At 40.3% G+C, this 22,557-nt stretch overlaps 1 protein-coding gene across 2 annotated transcripts; it reads left to right on the top strand.

Annotated features, from left to right (window-relative positions):
* The first annotated feature begins 5,048 nt into the window (after window positions 1–5,048).
* Window positions 5,049–16,155, top strand: egfl6 (EGF-like-domain, multiple 6). Of its 2 annotated transcripts, none has more exons than XM_036545874.1 (13): window positions 5,049–5,338; window positions 6,948–7,054; window positions 7,768–7,860; window positions 8,428–8,547; window positions 8,879–8,998; window positions 9,755–9,889; window positions 10,178–10,300; window positions 10,817–10,879; window positions 12,095–12,379; window positions 14,307–14,381; window positions 14,712–14,807; window positions 15,323–15,585; window positions 15,844–16,155. In XM_036545874.1, the coding sequence occupies exons 1-13, from the start codon at window positions 5,265–5,267 to the stop codon at window positions 15,952–15,954; spliced, it is 1,665 nt and encodes a 554-aa protein (XP_036401767.1). In that variant the 5' UTR covers window positions 5,049–5,264; the 3' UTR covers window positions 15,955–16,155. The 2 variants fall into 2 exon arrangements, with proteins under 2 accessions (XP_036401767.1, XP_036401766.1); XM_036545873.1 differs by having other exon boundaries at window positions 6,945–7,054.
* The last annotated feature ends 6,402 nt before the right edge of the window (window positions 16,156–22,557 follow it).

Here is a 22,557-nt window from a genome sequence, read left to right as displayed (position 1 = left end):
TTTCAAAAGTCATATCAGTTGCTTGGCTTCAAAAGTCACATTTAGTCCCTTACAGGAGCACAAATTGCTTAAGCATTTTTTTTATAGATGTCAAAACTTGAAATTTCAAGCCATAATATTTGAAATATAAAAGCATTCCAGGAAGTGGACTGAAAGAAGGTGCCCACAGGCCTTATAATCCAAAAGGTGGATTCAAAATCTGCAAAAGTGAAAGCAGGATAAAAATTACTTTCTATAAAAATTGACACCTCACCCCTCCGAGTAACAAAAAAGCATAACAACAATATATATATATATATATATATACATTAAAAAATATATAAGCAGCACCCATCTGCATGAAACAAACCAAGTGAATTCCTTGTAGAGGCAGTGTTTGTGTTAATTACTGTAGAGGGGTGTAGATGAGACAAAGTGGGCTGCAAGTTCCGCAAAGGATTCATCACGGTAACTCATCTTTGACTTTAACTACTTCTTTTTTAAATAATGCTAGTATGAGTGTCTCTTCCTCTTGTGATGAAACACTCTGTTGAGTGCAGAAAAAAAAGAGGAAGTGAAATAATGCTACTTCCTCCTGTCTGTGTGTGTAAATCTGGACAGAGAGGGACCTCTTGTGACAGAGAGACAGACTCAGCTGCAGTGAGGCCTGCCTCTGGTAAAATTCCACTCCCACAATTCCAAGAGATTTCAGCATGCGGGCGAGATGGCAGGACGAGAGTGGGCAGGCCATAATATGCCGAGACTGTGAAAACGGAACTGAAGCTGTGATGTCTGAAGTCCACAGATAAGTCACCGCCATGTTTTTCCCCAAAACCATTACCTCACATCACCCCATAATGGCAGTGATCACACCGTTGTATTTCTGCAATTATTTAACACTGGGGGTTGAAGCTGTAACTGCACGCAAGTCAAATGAAGGGTGCATACGCTTTCTTGAGTGAAATGTATTGATGTACTATGTGGGAAAGGAGGAAATTTTATTTCCTGAATGAGGTGACCATCAGAATAAAGGCTTGAAAAATAAATATGTTCAGATATCGATCCATTTTTCAACAATGTGATTTTCACAGGGCAAAGATGTGTCTGCCTGCAATTGCTGGCAATTGCATGTTGGCGCTTTTTTTTTTTTTTCTTCTCTTTTCTTTTCTTTCTTTTTTATCTTTTCAATCCTGAAAAGACACTGCACAGACAAAACGCTGCACAAGGCTCCCTCATGTGGAAGAAGAGTGTAACACTGAGCAAAACTGGTGAGTCTGCGCTCTGTGCAGCTCTTTCGGTTCAGGCCTGCCACACAAATGGTTTCATTTATCGGCCTTTTTCTGTCTCAACCTGCTCAGGAGCAAAGGGGTTGAACTCACCCAATCAAGCAACTAATTCATATAATTACACAAATCGGGGCTCAGGTAGGAAGGCAACCCCCTGGTTATTCTCATCAGAGATCAACCAAAACAAATTAATTAACCGTTTTCATACCATGTACAGATAGATAGATAGATAGATAGATAGACAATAACATTTATTCCTTCTGCCGAAAAGCATAGCCCCTTTGCTGTGAAACACTGCAGCATGTCACCTGACATATTCATAGGATCACAGCTATAACTGGAAAGAAATGGTCCAGTTCCTCTACAGGACAAAAGTGATTCTTGCTTCATATAAAATGAGCCATTTCTCCCCAGAATACATACCACTTATCAGTTAAGGGTGGGTGGGGGGGCATCTTTTGAAATGCTGAGGAGAGTAAAGCAATGATAGTAACCTTTTTAATTAAAAGAAGTTTAGAATTTAGGACATTCTCGCAAATTGGACAGCACAGTAAAACACAGTAAAAAATCAGATATGGTAACATGACTAGCAATTACAAACATAAATACATTTGCTTCCTTGAAGTCACTTGTGTATATAAGTGTGTGTCTTTGTGTGCATTCATGTATGTATGTATGTCCCTCTGTGTGTCCATGCATGGAGTGTGTGTGTGTGTGTGTAAATCTCAACTTATAACATGAAAAGCATATGTCAGATATGGTGACTTTAGTGAGATTAGATACAGTATTGGAGATTTTGGAGGTAAATGCTTAGTTTCGGAGAGGTGTTTAGCCAAACATTTCACAAATGGAGAATGTCTATGAGCTCTTAATTACACCCAAGAACAATCCTGGAATCAAAAAGCATTACTATTTTTGCATAGTGAACCCCTGATAGGAGGCATTTCACATTTACTTACTTAGTATGTAATCCAATTAAATAGCTAAACATTTACTATTTAAATTCAGTGACTTTCTCAAGCATATATCAACAATGCCTACACCAGCCAATGCCTAGGGCTCAAACCTGAAACCTTATAGTCATAGTGCATTGCCCATGGATTCTGCCCTATGTATGTACCATATAAGCAAGTACAATGCTAAGGGTAGAGGATCTGTCATATTGTAAGCATGAAAACAAATCTGAGACTGTAGGTTGGGTTGAAGCGTTTAAATTTACCTTTTTTCCCCAAATATTTTCCTTTCATAATAATTTTTAAGTCCATCCGGCTGGGATGAAGTCAAAGTATAGGATCACGGAGTCAATGATGGAAAGGAGATCAGGCTGTGCTCCACAGAATGGCCATGACTCTTCACCTGCCAGCTCTGCTTGTAACTTTTTGATATATTAGGGAGATATATATTTCAAAGCATTTCACTTTCCCCTCCAAAGAGGATCGTCTAGACCATTATATTGTACATCTGTTGGTTTGTCATCTTAGGTCAGGTTACAGGTCAATTCCGAAAAGCTTTGCCTCTGCAGTTCAGAGGACAGGTAGCTTTCAACTGTTGAATATGCCAGCATTCCCTTTAGATTCCCTTTTCCTTCATAGTCAGTGTCCTGATGTACTAACTGGGCGGTTTTGATCGTAGGATTTGTTTTTGAGGCCAACAGCCTATCAGTCACTTTTTGCTTAAAGAGAATGATTTATGTCCCTGTCCAGAGAAATGACCTGTAATGTGTAAAATAGCTAAGGTGCCTTTGTCAAGATATGTGCTTGTGGCGTTGCATGTTAACTTCACTGTGCCATGCACAAATATTTAATATTCTGTGGTGTTCTGTGGTGGGTGGTGTGTCTCAGTTCCATTTTATCAAACCGTAGATAAGTAGTCATTAGTCTTTAATTTAAGTATATCCATCGATATGATATATTATAATGCCACTGAGTGGAAAATGCCACACATCTGCACAAACCAGCACATTAACATGTGTAGCAAAGCCCAGCCAACCCCTGTATCACAAGGCTACTCTCTACTGCTGAATACAAAGGAAAGCTGTGTAAAATCTGCACATGTGCAAATAGGGTCAATCTGGTGTAAGACAAATACAGAGATGACCAAAGTTCATTTATTTAACTTTTCCCCTCTCCATACATTTGCATAGAATGTAAGGCAGATAATCTCAGTGTTTTTGAGTATCTTTGAGTATCTTGAGAATTTTAAGAATTTTGAGTACCTGTTGAATAAGAGACAGACAGCTAAGCTTGCCTTTACATTCTTTTGCCCTAGTTACTTCACCACTTTGCTGGTTAACTTTACTGTTAGAGAAAACTGTTAATAGATATCAGAGTAATTCTGAGTTGTGCTGCAATATTACTCAGTTAAATAAATGATATCTGTTTGGGTACTGGAGAGGGAACTGGTACTTCTATAACATTACAGGGAGCTAGCAATTCCTCACCAATATTATTCTGGGTATGAATGAAATGTAAAACCTTGCACTGTATAGGGATATCTAAAAATATGATGATCCCTGCAGTGGATCATGGTTTGTACTAATGGTGTTTTTGGAGCATTATGATTTGTGTACAGCTCTTTAGCACATTAGATATTTAACATGTTGTCATCTATTACTGATTTGCTCAGACTTCCTTGTCTTCATAAGTGAGCACTAACTTTACAGTTTTGTGGGAAAAAGCTTTATTCCTCTATTGTAGTTCAAGGGCTCATTTTTAAGTAATAGTGGTACTTTTTTATGAGTTAATGAAATAAATATAGAACACACTCATGTGCATTCATTTTTTGTTCAGCTGGGAATCAAAGTCTAATTCCAAAGCACACATACACACACACACAGGTTCTGTCTATGCTGGAATAATTATCGTACTCCATCGGATGTTGCCTCTCTCTTTAGAACCTTGCAAGCTCATTAAGCCTTTTAATAGCAGAAGTGACCTCCTCTTGAATTTGAGGCAGGCATATGAGAGAGTACTGCTTTATGGGTGCTATTTCTGTGGACCACATCAAAGCCCAGTGCAGCTGGTGAAGACATGCCTGTGCTTGACTGAGATCCTCAATTAGCTGAAGAACTCCTGCTAATTACAACGGAGAACAATGCGAAAACACCTACCATGTCTCTCAGTGCTACTAACTGGGCCAATTTCAAACACACTCAAAGGAATACCATTGCAAACAAGGAGACACAGGCCCATCTCATCTCTCAGTTCTACCACTATCTGTCAGGTAGACTGCTGAACACACCATTACTGTGACTTTAATGTGTAATGAATTGAATTCCCCATGGAACACAGCTGTATGGACATTTAATCAAACTGATTTAATAAAAATCTGCATCAAATGTGAGATGACCATTTTGCTTACAATAGTCATTCAACTGCATCGATGCAAACTGATGAATTGTTGGTGAGTTATTTGAGGTTCATGCACAACTTTGTGTGATATAGTACCACCAACATACTAATTTTATTCCATTTGCGTTTAGGTTTTGAGAGCAGCTTAGGTGATCCCAGGAGTTTGCCCAGCCAGATCAGAGCGGGAACAGGACTTCCTCCGTCAATCTTGTGTTCCCATATTAGGTTTCGTGGAGTAGACTTCTGGAGCCCAGCTCCTCCTAGCCACAGTCAACCTCCCTCTCCACTCCCTCCCCTGTGTCACTCATTGTAATGACAGCCCACCTCTGGAATTTCAGCGCACTGAAGGAGACGATCCATCTGGGAACCAGCTCAAAGAGAGAGGGGGGGGGGGGGAGAGAGAGAGAGAGAGAGAGAGAGAGAGAGAGAACGCACAGCACGTCTGAGTGAAGAAACAGACAAACAAAGACGAGAGGGTGTAAGTTCTCCAACGAGTGTGGCTTTACAGGGGCTCTTTCACAGACTCCCCTGCCGAGTGTATGGAGTGAGAAGGAGGAGAAAACAGCACAAGTCAAAATTTAAGCAATCAGCCAGCCAGTGGAAAACCTCTGTATTGAAGCGCAGGCTTTTGCTGTGAGCAGCCAGAGACATGTGGCCAATCAGCTGGATCAGTATGCTGTCCTTGCTGCTGTGCATCTCCTGTGGGAGTGCAGACCTGTACAGGTGAGTTAACCAATGCATGCATCTCTCTGTATCACAGATTACTCAACTTAAATCATTTAGTCTGGGTTTACTTTTTGCATCTATATTTTCTATGTTCTGATGTTCAACCTGGTGCTGTATGCTGTTGCGTGAATCAGGCATTGCGCAAGAAATGTCACAGAAATGTCAAATCAACAGCCTCACCACACCAGAAATCTAAGCCACCTCACCCAAATAATCTCCCACTATTTCATAAAGCTGCACACTCTCCACAGCTGTACGGCATGACAGAATTTTTGTTTGTTTGCTTTATAGTTTCTGAAATGTAAATTTTGAGACTCAGCTTTAGATATGTCTGAGTATGTTCTTGTGTGTATGTATGTGCATCATGTTGAACTTGTGCTGAAGTAATATGAATGATGCAGCAGCTTTTTGGTTGTATGTGTGGACCTGAGATGAAAGGGGTAGGTTTCACTCGTTGCACTGGAAAGATGTTGTTATGTGTACACTTTCACGCCGTCTGCCCAGGCAGCACTGCTATGCGAGGCATGGGAGGTCTCAGCATCTAAATGCGGCAGATGGCTACCACTAATATCTGGAGGGACACCTGTCGCACACGGGGGCAGCACTCTATTCTGGTTGGTTTCATTTAGTTCTCAGTTTCTCCCAGTCCCTCTGGAGCCAGGGATCATTTTAGGAAGCGGCCCTGTTGTCTCAGAATGCCAAAGATCTGGGGCATTTAATTTAGCCCTGCGTACTAGGGTAGAGGTTACAGTTATTGGATGGCACGTTTCAAATGGCCACTCTTTAGCCATTAGCTTTGACTGAGGATTAGACAGGGGTTTGTAACATTTTTGAGCATTTTTATTTAGATTTTACCCCATGCCTGATCCATACATGAAACTATAAAACAAATGAGAAGCACCTATTTTTAATAGTTGCCATTGTGCTTCTATCCTCAATATTAAATCGTTTTTGTGCAGCGAAACAAAACGCTGCACAAAAACGCTCCCCTGTTACTAGGGAGGGTAATATTGGTGGAAGATTCTTGGAAACAAATGTTAATTACAGAGGATATGCTACAGGAGAGAAACACGGGCATGTTCTGGAGGAGACTGATCACCAAGTGGAGACTGTGGGATTCATAAAAGTGTTCATCACTTCCCTAATAACAGCTCACATCCATTTCACTCTATGGAGAGCTGATCTTCACTCTCTTTATCTCTTTACTCTACCTTTACGCTGTTTATCTTTCTTGTGGCTGGGCCAAGCAAGGCTTTCCTCTTTTAGCCTCTTTGTTTCCCGCACCTTTAGGCCTGTAATTAGCGTCATGCAGATTAAGACCTGTGTTTGATGAAGCACATGGTGGTCTTCTCACTTGTATTACTTCCAGGTTTAATTTAATTTAGTGTAATAGTGTAAATGGTATTCCATACTATATAATTGTTTAGTAAACGTCTTTATCCAGAGCATTGTACATAAGTTATGTCTCTGCACATTTACCCATTTATACACCTGGATTTTTTTACTGAAGTATTGTGGGTAATGTGTTTGCAAACTGTCTGTGTTGTTGGTGAATAGTATCTCCTTGCCATAGTCCTCCCCTCGTCTCTCTTCTTCACCTCAGCAGGCACTACAGGCAGGTCTCGGCAGGAAACCAGCCAGGTTTGTGTCGCTATGGCAGGACGCTGGAGTGTTGCTATGGCTGGAAGAAGAATAGTAAAGGTCACTGTGAAGGTAAACTCCCAGGACTCCCTGTCACTTTCCAGTTCTTCATACAACCATGACGATACTCAGTCACAATTAGGTCAAGGTCTTTGTGATCATTATCATTCACTTTTGCAATAATAAACATACAAAGGATTGTGGGACTATGCATTATAGCTAGAGATGATCTGAAGAGCAGTTGGTTTTAGTCATGTTGTTGTGTTGAATGAAATTTACTGGGAACCTCCTGTAATAAAATGAAGCAAGTCTGCCAGCCTTTCTTTACTCAAAGTCCTACCAAAAACCATGGGAGGCTCATGTTGCCTTTCTCACAAAACATACTACACTACAAGCTTTATTTAGAAAAAGAAACCTGACAGGTCAGTCCACACTTCCTGGATCATGGAAGATGGAAATGTCATCAGCTCGTGGCTCTGGACTAAATATGAAATCCATATGTAGCGATTTCTATATATAACAATATCTCTTTTATGTCAAGCAATGCCACCTATAAACTCAAATTCTTCTAAATAGTGAATGAAGGACTTTTGTATCAGCCCCCAGCCAGTAAACTATGCTTTGGGATGTACCAGCCAAAAGAAAAAATGGAAACAAAAAGACAAATCTGGCCTTGACTTATGAGAAATATGGGGTCCTGCTTTGTGCCAGCACACTTGTTGATCTGACTCCCAACCACTGCTGCAGTGGCTAATGTGTTTTTCTCCCGCTGAATGTTTCACCAGCTCAGTGTGAACATGGCTGCAAGCACGGAGAGTGCATCGGGCCCAACAAATGCAAATGCTTCCCTGGATACACGGGAAAAACATGCAATCAAGGTCAGTGTTCTCCATGAAAGGATAACTGTGGTCAAGACAATCTCTTGCAGGGCTCTCTCTGTCTCTCAAGTTAAAACAATGAGGGCAGCCCAGCTGGTTAGAATGCTAAACCCCTCCCCACGCACCAGCTGGACCAGAATGTTCCCCTTTCTGAGAAAGCTATCATTATTATTCTCTCCTCTGCTTTATGGAGCCTGCTTCTCTAATCTGAATGAAACTTAGTCATAGGCCCTCACACGGTTCAAAGAGAACTGGAAATACATTACATATTTCAGCCCTAGGTATCCATATGCAAGAGTGAATCAGAAATAAATATATTTTTGATGGCCTTATTGAAAGGATTATTAAGCTGCAAATCCATGTGAAGTGCTGGAAGTGTTAACCTTGAGAAATGTTATTTGGATCTTTCCTGTAATATGACAGGCCAGAGGTTATTCAAAGAAGATTTGAGAAACATTCCAGAAATAAATAGAGCTATCTATATAACACTGGTAATATTAGAGACTAGTATGCAAAAAGCTGTAAACAGAATCTGAGGAAGTGGTAACAGGATGACTACCTCTCTAGATCTGAATGAGTGTGGGCTAAAGCCACGTCCATGTGAACACCGATGCATGAACACCCATGGCAGCTACAAGTGCTACTGCCTGAATGGCTACACGCTCACACCCTCTGGATCCTGCACAAGTGAGTATAGCAGGGGCAGGAATGTTTCTGATGTTTCCTCATCTCTCTCAGCTATAGATTTTGGAACATTATTTAAATCTGTGTGTTTAATCCTTACCTAGCTGTTCTGTAGTTTGATATGTTTAAATGCCTATCTGGATTGTATGGCTCTGGTCCTGGAGTTGAACACCGTGAAGCTGATGAAGCTGTTAAAACGTTACTAAACAGCATTTATTAGGAGTGGAAAAAAGGTCTAATCCCAATAACGTGGTCCCAGATATATCCTGAAGTAAATCTGTTAGCTGCTGTCTGATTGATTTACTGGATACTCCTTTAATGTTGGGGCCTGCAGATTCAAGGACATGTGCCCTAGCACATTGCCAATACGGTTGTGAGGAGGTCCAAGGGGAAATCCGCTGTCTCTGCCCCTCTTCCGGGCTCCAGCTGGGACCAGATGAGAAGACCTGTGTTGGTGAGCACATCTTATCTGGACTATTCTAGGTGAAACTTTGGGAGAATAATGAACGACAGACAGCTATTACACATAATTAGAGGGCCCCCTCTCTTGCAAAGCTCTATAAAGAATCCATTGGCTTTCAGCTGTTCAACCCCACAGCAATTCACATGGGGGTGTAAAATTAACTGTAGCCAGCGTGAGAGAGACTGGAGGAGCCAAATGAGGGCCAGCAGACCAGTGAACATGAATCAGAGCTCTGTTGCTGATCACATGACACAAGAATCATAGCTCTATTGCTGATCACATGACAAATGAATCAGAACTCATGATACATAAGAACCACTGCTTTTTCCCATTTCCATCACAAGTCCTTAGCAGTTCATGAAGGAGATAACTTGGCTAATCTGCCCTTCCTGTATATTGAATTAATGAGTACATTTAGCCTTTACTCCCATTGTATGGTAGAGGTACTTCTGGAAAAAAATGACAAAAATGCTTCTTCATCTGAGTTGTTTTCTAGTGAATATATTAAGAAAGTCAGTATCAATCCTCAAAAGTGTGAAGTTTTATGGCTGTTTTTCATCTTATCTCTAGACCTAACAATCTAAATCATTTTAATCCAGTAAACCTCAGATACCTTTGTTCCACATAGTAACATAAGAGAAGAACATTTCAATAAATCTCTCAGAAACTAACCTCTGAAGTCCTACACTCACATGGAGCTTAATAAATCTATGTCATTTTCACCCATCCCCCATAATTATACCCCAGATGTAGATGAATGTGCATCTGGAAAGAATCTCTGTCCCTACAACAGAAGATGTGTCAACACCTTTGGCAGCTACTTCTGCAAGTGCCAGTCTGGATTTGACCTTAAGTATGTTAATGGCAAATACGACTGTGCAGGTAAGGAAAGTATTTTTGTATGTCTTTTTAAATTAGTATGATTCTAATATGAGTGTTATTGCAGCAAAGCAGCAATTTGGAAACAGATCACAAAAAATAATTTATGGAATGTTATTCACATTTGAAGGAATTTACCCAGTAAGCAATTTTCTTTCTTTTTTTTCTTTCAAAACTGCTTTGGTATTTACAAAGGTCCTCCAAAATAAACTATCCCATTCATCATCTGCTTGGGAAAAGAGTCATCCTCCTGTGACTGCAATAAAGTAGTATCACTCACTGTGCTTTCAGACATTAATGAATGTGCAAGCGGGACTCACAAGTGCAGTCACCATGCAGACTGCCTCAACACCCAGGGGTCCTACAAGTGTAAATGCAAGCCAGGATTCAGAGGCAGTGGAATCGAGTGCTCTGGTAAGGCAAAAGCTGTGGGAAAAAAACGCAGATGTTATCTGGAACACACTAAGAATGGATTTAATGTGAAAATGCAGGGGTCCTTATATTCTCCTATAGGTGACTGAGCTTCAGGTTATGATACTGACTTCATGGTATTCATTCATTTTTCTTCAAGACAGCAAAGCAGTAGAGATTATCCATGTTTGAGAAAGAAAAAAAAAACCCTCTGCCAGACATGCTTTGTAGTAGTGCTCTGGCCACGTATTTCGTGTGTGAACACGAGCCCTGCCAAAGCCAGTTTCCTGTTTCCAGACCTCTATGCACTCTGCAGATGCTAGTTAGGGAAAGGCCATGATTGAAATGACACCTGTGTAAATATCTGCCATAGTATGAAACTGTCCACAACCTGAAAGACAGGGGGATGCTTTCGGGAGAGAAGTCACTCCTGATCTCTTGCTGATGTCGATGGCACAGTGCACACTGCAGACAGAGAGAGTAAAGACTTAGGAGCTTTGTGTCCTTCCTGTTTTGTAGTCAAGCCATTTTATCAAAGGTCTTGGGATGGGGACAAAGGCAGTGCAGATGAGATCCACAATGGTGAGACTGTGTGTAGAATGAAAGGATTTCAGCTTTCCCTGTGTCCCCCTTCCTGCGTACCCCATGCACCCGCTCTTTGTGCTTTCACCTTACCCGCTGCCATGAGTCTCACCACCCCTGCATCCATCATCCTGTTGTGGCTCATTTTCGAGTCAATTTCAATGAGGACCACTCATAAGCAGCTGATTCTGGTTTTACCTGATTTCATTCAATGCAGTAGCATTAGTTCTCTGCACTTATATAATTCTAATTGTAACAGAGAGATTGGGTTGCACTTGATAATATTGATTGTGCATATGCTACAGGTGATGATGACACATTACATGAAGGTTGAAAGGAATCAGCTGCTAATAGCTAAGCCTCATTGGCCTCCCTTTTTCTATACACAAAAGAGTCAAACACAGTTTCAGGGCAATTAACGGTTTTAACCTTCAATTACAAGCCCATGAGCCTCCACTGCCTGATCCACACTGTAACATGTACAGTAGGCCCCAGCATGCAAGCTCTGGCATTCCAGTTATGTATGCTGTAAGATAAGACTGGCTATGCATGCATGCTATGAGCTGGATAGAGTTCAACAGATGGATTATTTACCCATGTTTAGAGTGTATAGCGTAGAGAAAATACTGTATGTATTTCGTCATTGATTTATTTCATAGCTTTTCTGTGGCAATTGAAAGATTCCTGAATGTGTATTGCAAAATAAATTATGTATTGAGATTAAATAAAATGCCTTATATGTCAGGGAAATAAGCAGGTAAATTACTCAAATTGATGGGTCCATCATGTCTACCTGTCTTATTCATGTAAGTCTTATACGTGATATATTTATTATTATAGTTTAAAATAATTTTCATGAGATTGGTATTCTATTACTCTCATATTTACTGGAGCACAGGAGACAAAATGACTTAAGTTTACTTATCAAGTATTGAGAATCAATTTCAGTTTAATTGCTCTGGGCTTCCTCTTGTCTTTTGATACCTATCACATGAAGGCAAACTGACAACATGCTCACAGGCTTTAAAAAACAACAGTTAGGAATGTTTAACATGGACAGAAGTGCTCTTGGGGAAAGTACAAGTGTGACACTGCCTGACACCCTGCTGCTTTACTTGTCCAAAGAAATATGCATGCACATGAACTCCAAAAAGAACCTATTGTGCAGCGTTTCAACAGGCCGTGCCAGAGCTTTAATCTATGTTTATCCCATAGCCATTCCCGACCCCCCTCTGAAGCAGCCTCGGATTTTGGGAGACAGCAAGCTTGATAGAGAGCGGATCAAGAACGTGATCCCAGAGCCGGCAGTGACTGCACCCCCCAGGGTCCGCCTGCAGCCATTCGACTACGAGGGAGAGGTCTACGTTGGAAACCCCGGGGCAGAGGAGGAGCAGGACAACTTCGAGGAGCAGGAGGAGGAGGATGAGCAGGAAGAGGAAGAGGACAACCAGGAGAACCAGGTAGACGATGAAGAGCTGAGTCGAAGGGGAGATGTTTTTGGTGAGTCTCTTTTTTTATGTCCTGTGTATTAATTTTGCTTTTTACAAACCAGTGAAAGTATCGAGGTAGAATAAGTGATCATCCTAAAACCTTTCTTGAATCTGCTTTAAGCTGTTCACAAACTGTCAAACTTTGCTTGTTGCCACAGGGTCAATATAAATGTTTACAGATATCCATACTAAACTAAGTAGAACTAAGTAGACACTTTTGTTACTGCTTGGTAAGTCCCTCTGGATAAAGGCTGAGGAATCTTCATTGATTTTCCTTCCATGAACAAGATTTGCTTTAGGTTTTTCATTGAAAGGGCAAGGGGATGTTATAACTCTATAAATGTGATCCATTCAAAGCTCTGTTGTCTTTAATGTCCAGTTTCCTTTAAGTTCCCAACAGTTTTATCCAAGCCTAGTGAGGCAGGACTAAATTTAGCATGAGTCATAAAAATCATAAAATTCAATTATTTGCACAATTAACTGTGATGTCAATTTTCTGGACCTCAGTCATCTACATTCAGAACATTCAAGAAGAACATAAAGCTGCAGTTTGCTCTAAAATTGGTAGACAGAGTAAACCTGTGGCGTTCGTGCCTGAGTGAGTGGTGAATGAAAGGGAGACCCTGGCCTGTTGCTTCATGCTCCCTGAGGGTGAAACAACATTGTCCCACATGGGAACTGAACATTTGGGACCTACTGTGCCACACTGCTGCCACACATGCAAATTCCAGCTGAAAATTCAGCTATCCCCCAAAGGAGCCGTGGAAAGCCCCATCCTCTCTGTGGCCCAAATAGCAGATAAAGCACTGAACATTTAGGGGTTTGCCTAGTCTCAGCTGTCTGACTGGAGATGACACCCCCAGATGTGCATGGAGCAGAGTCTGGTCCTGTGGAGGACTGTCTCCCTGAGACAGTAAGAAACCTGGCTCTCGCCGGCGGCTCTGATCTTTATCGGATGGAGTCTGACAGCAGCTCAGGTTTCCTCACAGCTCAGGAAACAAGCGGAGACAGGCCCCTAGACGTCCATCAGCTTAGGGGAGGAATTTCACCCAGACTGCGCTCAAGTCCCCAGGGCTGGGACACAGCTCCCCCTACACCCTCTGCCTGAGGAGGGAGACAGGGGCGGAGAGGGCCCAGGTTGAGCCTCTTATTATTGTCCCCTGAGAACAGCTGTTGAGCAAACAGACCCACGTCTTGCTAGATCTTTCATCAGTCCCGAAATCCCCTCAAACAACCATCCACTAATGCTGTTAAGGTTCAATTAGCAAAGACTGGGTACATCTGGTTGTCTGAGGCCACTCAGAGAAGGAAAGTCCTGAAGAGTCTAAGCCCTAATATTCTGTGGTTGCAATTCCTAGTGCTAAAAGATAAATGACAGCTGAGCAAGTCTGCGCTTGTACATAAAAAAGCTCTTGTCTATTTGTTTTTATTTGGAAAATCTCCCAAATATTTTACCTCAGATGAATGAGCTGCCATTTCACTATAGTTACTTTACATTAGTTACGAAGACTGTGTGCTTAAAAGAGGCCCACATAGAGGGTGGCTCACATTTTTACATATCATGAATTCATTTATGCAATACTGAAACAACATAAGTCTTCTCATTATTTATACTACACAGACACATACACATACACATGCAAATGTGACTGTATTAAGTTCTATTGACATATATTTTAATAATCTCAATAGTCTCATTTTAGGTCTATATGATGTCAAAGCTGTTGATTGGTTTCTGTGCCACATCTGGTATATTGTTCAGACTAGATGAGACTCAGTTTGGGGGGGACTTTTGGGACTGTTTTTTATGTTATTTTTTAACATGTGAAACATTCAAACATTCATGACATACTCACATCTCAAATTGATGCAATTCCACCATCTATTTGAAAATTATTGTGTGAAGAATAACAATGGATTGCCTGTCTCCTCACCAGTTCCTGGGGACTTCCAGTCTGTGCTTGGTCCTATGACAGAGTTGAAGAAGATTCCTGTAGTTCCTGGACAAGAGGGTAATGGAACTTCACCACTGTTAATGCTTCAAACTAGGAAAACTAAGACTTTTCTCACGTGATAATGAATTTACCTCAAAATACTCATTCAATAGGCATACCTAAGTAGAGGCCGAAATAAATGTTTCAGGAAAAAATCAGTTTGATTCAAAATGAATCCCATGGAAAGTGTTTAGGTGGATGGAAAGTGTTTCAAGGGGTCTGATAAGTTAAGGCACATGGAACTTTTCTTGATATTTGCTCTTTTCTACCCCCATCTCAAGTGTACATTAATAGAGTTTTACCATGTTATACATGAAAATAATTCTGAGATTTAACTCTGCCTTTCAGAGTTTATCACGGACTGCGCCTTTGACCAGGGATCTTGTGAGTGGGTGCAGGACAAGGAAGACAACTTTGACTGGAGTGTGGCATACCATGACAGTGGTAGGTTTCTGTTTTTGTATGGATTCTGACATGATTTCATTTTGAAAGTCTTTACATGTGTGCCTTATTCCATTGGACAGGTTAGTATGTACTCCTAATGTGTGGCCATTTGTGGCTCAGACTAAGGAAGGATACGCCTTGCAGGAAAAGAGAAAACGTTACTTTAAGCATTGTAGGGCCAGGAGAGGGCACTCTTCCTCTTGACCAAATGCCAAGTAACAGGGATCGCATGGTACTCATATTTGTAAAGAGTAACATAGGTATCTTGTGTGAATATTTCAGCCAGGCTTTCTCAGTCTGGCCATATAATCAGCCCTGGGTTTGCATGACTTCCTGCATCCAGTTCCAGCTGGATTACCACAACCACTGAATGTTTCATGCTGAGCTGGGAGAGCAACACAGCAGTCTGGTTGGGGGGATCTCCGGACTTCTTTTTTGTGCGTTCACCCCTGAGAAGGGGAGAGAATTCCTGGGACTTCCACCCTGTTAATTTATGCTCTGCATCTGTCTGTCAGGGAAAGAGTACTATATGGCTGTGAGTGGTATCCAGGGTACCAGGAATGACCTGGCCAGGCTTCAGCTGCTCCTCAATGACCATGCCCAGAGGGGAGGCTTCTGTCTGACCTTTAATTACCGTCTGGTGGGACAGCAAGTGGGTGCACTCAGGGTACTACTGGACAATACCGGATACCCTGTGTGGGAACAGAGCAGTAGCCACAACCAGGACTGGCAGACAGAGCTCATCACAGTGGCCTGGGAGCAAAAGCCTCCCCAGATGGTAAGTGAGCAATCAAACACACATTATAGAACATAGCCTATGGTGATTTGGAGCAAGGCTCATAACCAAGAGGTCACTAGTTCAATTCCCAGGTGGGGCACTGCTGCTGTACCTGTGAGCACAGTACCTAATTCTGGTTCTATCAGTACATATGAGACTGTACCAATACAAGCTACTTTGGATGAGGCTGTCAACAGTATTTTTTAAAATATCAAGTAATGGATTTATTTGTGTCATTCCTCTTTTCTTGTCCAACAGATTATCTTTGAGGCGGAGCGTGGTAATGGAGTTGGGGGAGAGATCGGAATTGACAATGTGGTTCTAACCTCTGGGTCCTGTCAAGAGGAGGATGAATCTGCTATCTTTTAAGCAGCACTGCACCTCACTAGCATACGGAGCATTGTGTTTGACACACATTGGAGACAGGCCCAACTGACCATTGTCTCTACCTTCAGAAACAAAATTTATAGTCAGAGGGAATGTAAATGTTTACATGCATTTTGCCATTAACTAAGGAACAAAATCCACACCGTACTGTATATGAAATCTTCACTGTCAGTGTATGTCTACAAGCATAAATTCAAAATAATATGTGCAGTGTTCTGCAGTACATCTGTACCTTTCACACAGAGTGAAGTGTCGGGTACAGCTGACACTGCGAGGCGCTGAATTATCTTTGTCTGCACATTTTCCAAAAAAAAAGGGAACTGTGACCATGCCTTATTTCCTGTTCTCACAGCCATAAAAGCAGTAAGGAATTCTCATAAATGCATCCACCAAGTGCTAAACACTGAACAATCCAAAGTGTTGTTTCCATAATGGCTAAGAGCCTTAAATTCAAATCTCGGTTTCTGAATAAACTACAAAAAGGTAGCTAGACATTATTTCTTTGCTGTCAGCAGGAATAATTTGGTTTATTTTATGTAACATGCTGCAATGTAGTATATGATAATAAAATAAATAAAATGCTTCAGATGTGTATCATCACGTCTGGCTACATAGAGCACAAAAAAAACGTATTGAATATTGGATTAATTCTCAAGACTTTATGTGAAAACATTGCTCATTTATGTGTCTGTTTAAATATATTAACATTAGCTATGCATAACTGTTGTAATTTAAGCTTTAATACTGTACTACAATAAAATATTTTTTATGGGTTTTTGCATTCATTGACTTAATCTGATAATAAATTAACTTTCCAACTTTCCAACAAACTAACCTGAGATGGAGATATAAGACACTGGCAACTTTGAAGACCAAACTTAACACCGTTATTTAGTTACTCTATATTCTATAAGCAAATTAAATTTTGAAGATGGGGTGTGGGGCCTGACCACACAATTAGACTTTTTGTTGAAAAAAATATTAGATCCTGAAAGAAACTTGGTGTAGGAAACATTAGGTAGATAGACCACTAACCACTGTGAAAAAATAGCCTATTGTAAACCAGATAAATATGTGTCTGGTGCAAGGTACACAACAGTGTACATTCACTACAATGAAGAGGCTGTAAAAGTGGGACATTCCACACTGAAGAGGGGAAGGCAAGGACACATACAATGCTGCAGGCAACTGAGTTCATGCTTCTGCCTGTGTAGGCATGCAACATCACCCCTAAAGATGAGGGACTGGGACAAGAATGGGACAGAAAACATCACTGCACATAACTGTTTTAGATTTTGGTCTATGTACATGTGTTTTTGTATTGCCATTGTTAATGAATGAGGACTTCATTTAGCTGTTTATTTAGCACACAACTGTTATATACACTATATGGCCAAAAGTACGTGGACACCTGACCATCACGCCTACTGTATATGAACTTATTGGACATCCCATTCCAAACATAATTAGGAAGGGTGTCCACATACTTTTGGCTGTGTAGTATATGTGGAATGTTTGTTTCTTGTTTGTAATACACATAATTCATATAAGGACATTGGATAACTTAAGCAAAGAGAAACATTAAAACACACTTTGGCTTAAATGATTCTGAATGGCTGATTTAGTTATTTGTATTTGTACATTAATATAATACATTTTTATGTATTGTATGAACATTCAATGAAAAACAGATTTCTACAACTTCAGAATAGGAGCACAATACAGAAACGTAATGAAATATTTTTTTGTGTGTGAATGGCCTCACATAGATCATATAGAAATTGTTGTACTAGTAATAGATTTATCTGGAGTACCAACAGCTTATATTGCATTTCTTGATGCATGTGACCAGTGTTGTGTGGAGAACATGTGACCACATAATCTGCTGTAAGGAGTACTCGGGTCCTCTGCTGAACTCCTATGAGGGTCCAGTTAGATCCATACACACAGACACACAGAGGCACACACTTACACACACACACACACACACACGCACACACACACACACACACACACACACACACACACACACGCACACACATACCCACACACAACCACTTTTAATATTTAAAAATATAATTTGTTTTCAAAAATTGAGAATATTGTAACCACTAGTTTTTGTCTTTCTTAAATTCAAATGACACCATTGAGACATTTCGCTCAGGTTTTATATCAAGTCATAGCACAGAACTATGAAGAAGGATTAACTTATGCCTCTTGACCTGAATCCTGTCTTTGGACCAATTATTGCCAGATCATTTTGGAGAGATTTTGAAGTACTGTTGGTCTAAAGTGAATTATCCTGGCTCAGGTGGTGTTCAATATATACAGCTATATGAAGTGACTCTTCCAATTTAAAATTAGATCCAACATCTTACAGAATTTACAGTACTCCTTTTGTTTCATATGCTGCCACTTCAAGATATCATGTCCAAACAAGGAATGAATGTTATAGATTTAGCTGATGGGACACAGCTCTATGGGTCAATGAAACCTGAAGCACAATGTCTTATAGGTATGAAAATTTGACTAATATCTTATTTCCTTTAAAATTAAATAAAATACACTATATGGCCAAAAGTATGCGGACACCCCTCCTAATTATTGATTCAGGTTTAAGCCATACCAATTGTTAACAGGTGCATAAAATCAAGCACATAGCCATGCAATCTCCATAGACAAATCTTGGAAGTAGAATGGGTTGTACTGCAGAGCTCAGTGACTTTAAAAGTGGCACTGTCATAGGATGCCATCTTTGCCACAAGCCAGTTCGCAAAATTTCTGCCCTGCTAGATCTGACAGGGTCAACTGTAAGTGCTACTATGGTCAAGTGAAAGTGTCTAGGAACAACAACAGCTCAGTCACAAAGCGATAGACCATGCAAACTTACAGAGCGGGGCCGCCGAGTGCTGAAGCACGTAGCTGCAAAGGGGGGGCAACTCCATATTAATGCCAATGTTTTTGGAATGGGATGTCCAATAAGCTCATATGGGTGTGATGGTCAGGTGTCCACATACGTTTGGCCATATAGTGTAGGTATGATTGGCCTGAGCTATAGAAATCTTCAAATCATTGAGGTAAAGTCTGAGTTTAGCTTTGACCACTCCCAGAGAGGCTGTTTTCACCTCAGAGACATTGCCAAGATTAGACCTTCTCTTTGTCTATTATATGCAGAAAAACTTTGTTTTCTTACACCTAGATTACTGTCCTGCAATGTCCGTCTTTCGGGTGTTGGGCAGAACTATCAATAAAATGATGCTACTATTCTGACAAAAGAGACCATATTACAGTCCATTTAATATTACCTCAGTGGCAACCAATAAAATAACGGGTTGGTTGCGAACTGGTGCTCTTAACCTATAAGGACTTAAATGGTTTTGCACCTGCTTATTTATGAGATCTCCTAATCCCCTCCAATCCCCCTTAGATTACTGTGTTCACAAGAGACTAGCTATTTGGTTGTTACAAGGATAGAAAAAAGAGTCTGGTGGTAGAGCCTTTTCACACAGAGCCCCTCTTCTATGGAATTGCCTACCACATTTTGTCAGGGAATCAGACACAACATTAATCTTCAAGTCTATATTAAATTGTACATTATCCTATAGCGATGCTGAGTTTGAGGGTATCTAAATCTCAACTGTTTCCTGTTTCAGTCAGATCCTGCTCCTAAAGGGATGGGACAGGTTAAGATGGCCTCCATGCCCACAGATCCTGTCATTGCTTCTCACCCTTTTTGTTTGATGCTGTAATTCTGTACTCACTTGCTTTGCTATTCTGTTCCATTCAGTCCTCCTCTCGCTTTCCCCCTGTCTTTCTCTCCTTCCTAATATCCAAACAAAACATCTATTTGCAGCCAGTCCCCCAGCCATCAAGCAGTTACCATGAGCTGCATTCTTCCTGTATTATTTTATCACCTTTCATTAGTGGATAGAGTCCTAGTTTAAAATAAGAATGCTCTGACATTCCTCCCCTGGTATATGCCTCTGGTGGCAAACAGTTTCTGGTTGTATGCAGTGAAATACATTAGCAAAGGGGACCCAGGATGACCTTCAAAGCAAAGGTACATATAAGGCCAAATGAACAACAGTACATACAGAAAATGACAAACCACATCTAAACATGTACAGACATTCTTTTTCAACTGATCAGTTTAGTAATCTGCTGTCTTTTTTCCACTGCTTCCCATGAGTGTGTCTCACCTACTTATTCCTGAAGTCTGAGAAGAGTTTTATAGATGCTCTGAACATGGTTCAGTATGTGTGCTTAAATTTGCAGTTGAGAACTGTGTTCATACAACATTTGTTCATCATACAACATTTCATAAAACAAGCTCTTAAAATCTACTGAAACAACCATTCTCAAACATTCTCAAAATGAAACTGTTTTACCCTTCAAAACAGATTTCCTTTTAAAATGATCCTTTATGTGGTTTTTGATCAGTTAAAATGTGCATTTTTAGAGAGTCGCTAACAATATGTAAAAGAAAAACATGACTTTATTGTGATCGATTTGATCAAAGTGGTCTGTCTAAAAGGGACTAACGATGTATTGTTTGATTACAAGTGCAACTTTGACTGAATTAGGTCAAAAACTTTTGATTTGTTCATTTTGCCTTGCTCTGTTTTGAAGGGAGTGGTGCACGCTGAGTGTACATATGTAGGTGGCAGTGTTTGTCCTGCATTTTAGGTACATTCAATAGATTGATTCATTAAGCCATGGCATTGTTTGTCTGCTACATTAGTTCCCCTGCCTCTTATGTATGGTCTTTGTGTTCTGAAGTGGAAGTAACGCCCTGTCAAACTGTACTCTACCAAGAAAATAATGAGTCACTGTTTGATGCTGTCACGATATTTTGAATAAAATCTAAATTGAAACAATTTGAAACAAGCATAAAAAAACAAATGGAAACAAACAGAAAATATATCATATGTTTCTGTGATAAACAGAAACTCGCTCCCACATTAACCCTTTCCAAACATATAAAATGCCACACTGTGTTGAAATACTGGAAAGAAACCTAGCCCTGAGGAGATTAACATGAAATGGGTTTATGTCCAGTCTATAAGGTGAACCCCTTATTATAACTAAATGATGTGTTATGTGTTATGTTATGTATATTATGTTATGTTGAGTTGCCATTCCTTAGATGTTGCGCAGGGCTGAGATTTGGACAGCCTCTGTGACACCATCATTTTATAATTATGTATGTTGGATCCTGGAAGAAAGTCACTGTACATTCCAGACAACACCCTACTTTAGAAGTATGCTGTTCAACATGAACTGTGAAATAAGTAGGATGTATTAAACAGCTGCATTAAAAAAGGCTGCGTGAAATAAGAAGCATGCACAGTGCTAAAATATTTCTGAAACCATACTCGGCTCAGTGGGGGATTTCCCATTCACAACGGGCAGAAAAGAAATGAAACAGATTAAGATTTGCCATTATTCAATGCTGTAACAGGCACCGATTCAAAAGTGACTTGGAGTGTTTGTATTCTGCAGCTTCAGGTTCATAGTTGCTGGGTGAGAGTTTACCCACAGCTTTGCTTTTTAAAATTTCAGGTAAAATCCTGAGCTTGATTTTAAAACACCACTTGGCACTGACTGCATAAGATCACCATACTGCTGCATTTCAGTAAGCACACATCTAGTCTGTGTCTCAAAATGATCACTTTGTGCTTCATTGTGCTCAAAAAAAAAAAAAAAATACTTGCATGTACACAGCCCTACGGCACAGCCTGACCTGGATATTCAAATGAGGTTTTTCAGTTAGGGCAGAGTAACCCTAAGGCTAACTAGCATCTGATAGCAGTAGCTAGTGGACACATTTCACACCGTCCTGTGATGTTATCATTGAACATTGCTCTGACAGAGCAGACACATTTACACAGTTAGTATCTGGGAATCAATCTCACTACCTTGGGGGGATTCAATTAACAGTCCAATTCACGTAAATGTCCTTAATATGTTACAAGGGCAGAATCAGGTGGTGAAAGACAATGTGTCACACATGAATATCTAGATGGACAGCTACAGCATGAACTTCCATAAACAAAATTCAGACATGTTTTTGGCAAGGTTCTCACTACTGTTATCCACTTGTGGATGGAAAATTGGATTTGACTGAAATCAGTTTGCTGTCAATCTGTGCAACACAGTTGTTAAAAAAAAGGTAAATAAGTAATTTGCAGACATATCTCCTTGATCACATACATTGGAGGGATATTTAAAAAGTGTAGGCCTACATAAAGCACTGTCCTTCCTCAAAATGTTGAAGTTACTTGAGGGTTAGAAACAGTTCCTCAAGCTGTTGAGTTTTGGTCATTATGTGCAAATCAGTATAATCGTTTACGTGGAGTGTGCAAAACACGTCCATTCAGGGTTAGGGAATATGATCTTGCCTGAAAAACCCAACGAGGACGCTTCTAATATTGTTGACTGCTTCTAATATTGTTAGAATATTATTATTCTATTATATGGCTCTTTGCTTATGTTGGACTCTACCACACTTGGGTCGCTTTGGATAAAAGCGTCTGCCAAATTATTAAATGTAAATATAAATGCAAATGTGACGTTAAGTCGTTT

Source organism: Megalops cyprinoides, chromosome 14 (assembly GCF_013368585.1).
Source record: "Megalops cyprinoides isolate fMegCyp1 chromosome 14, fMegCyp1.pri, whole genome shotgun sequence".
Lineage (NCBI taxonomy): Eukaryota > Metazoa > Chordata > Actinopteri > Elopiformes > Megalopidae > Megalops > Megalops cyprinoides.
The sequence above is the reverse complement of the archived record's forward strand: the minus strand, read 5'-3'. Positions and strand labels throughout refer to the sequence as shown.

Coding starts and splice junctions, on each gene's coding strand:
- egfl6 (XM_036545873.1), top strand. CDS start 5,265: ATGTGGCCAATCAGCTGGATCAGTATGCTGTCCTTGCTGCTGTGCATC. Junction 7,861..8,427: donor GGGAAAAACATGCAATCAAG/GTCAGTGTTCTC, acceptor CTACCTCTCTAG/ATCTGAATGAGTGTGGGCTA. Junction 8,548..8,878: donor ACCCTCTGGATCCTGCACAA/GTGAGTATAGCA, acceptor TGGGGCCTGCAG/ATTCAAGGACATGTGCCCTA.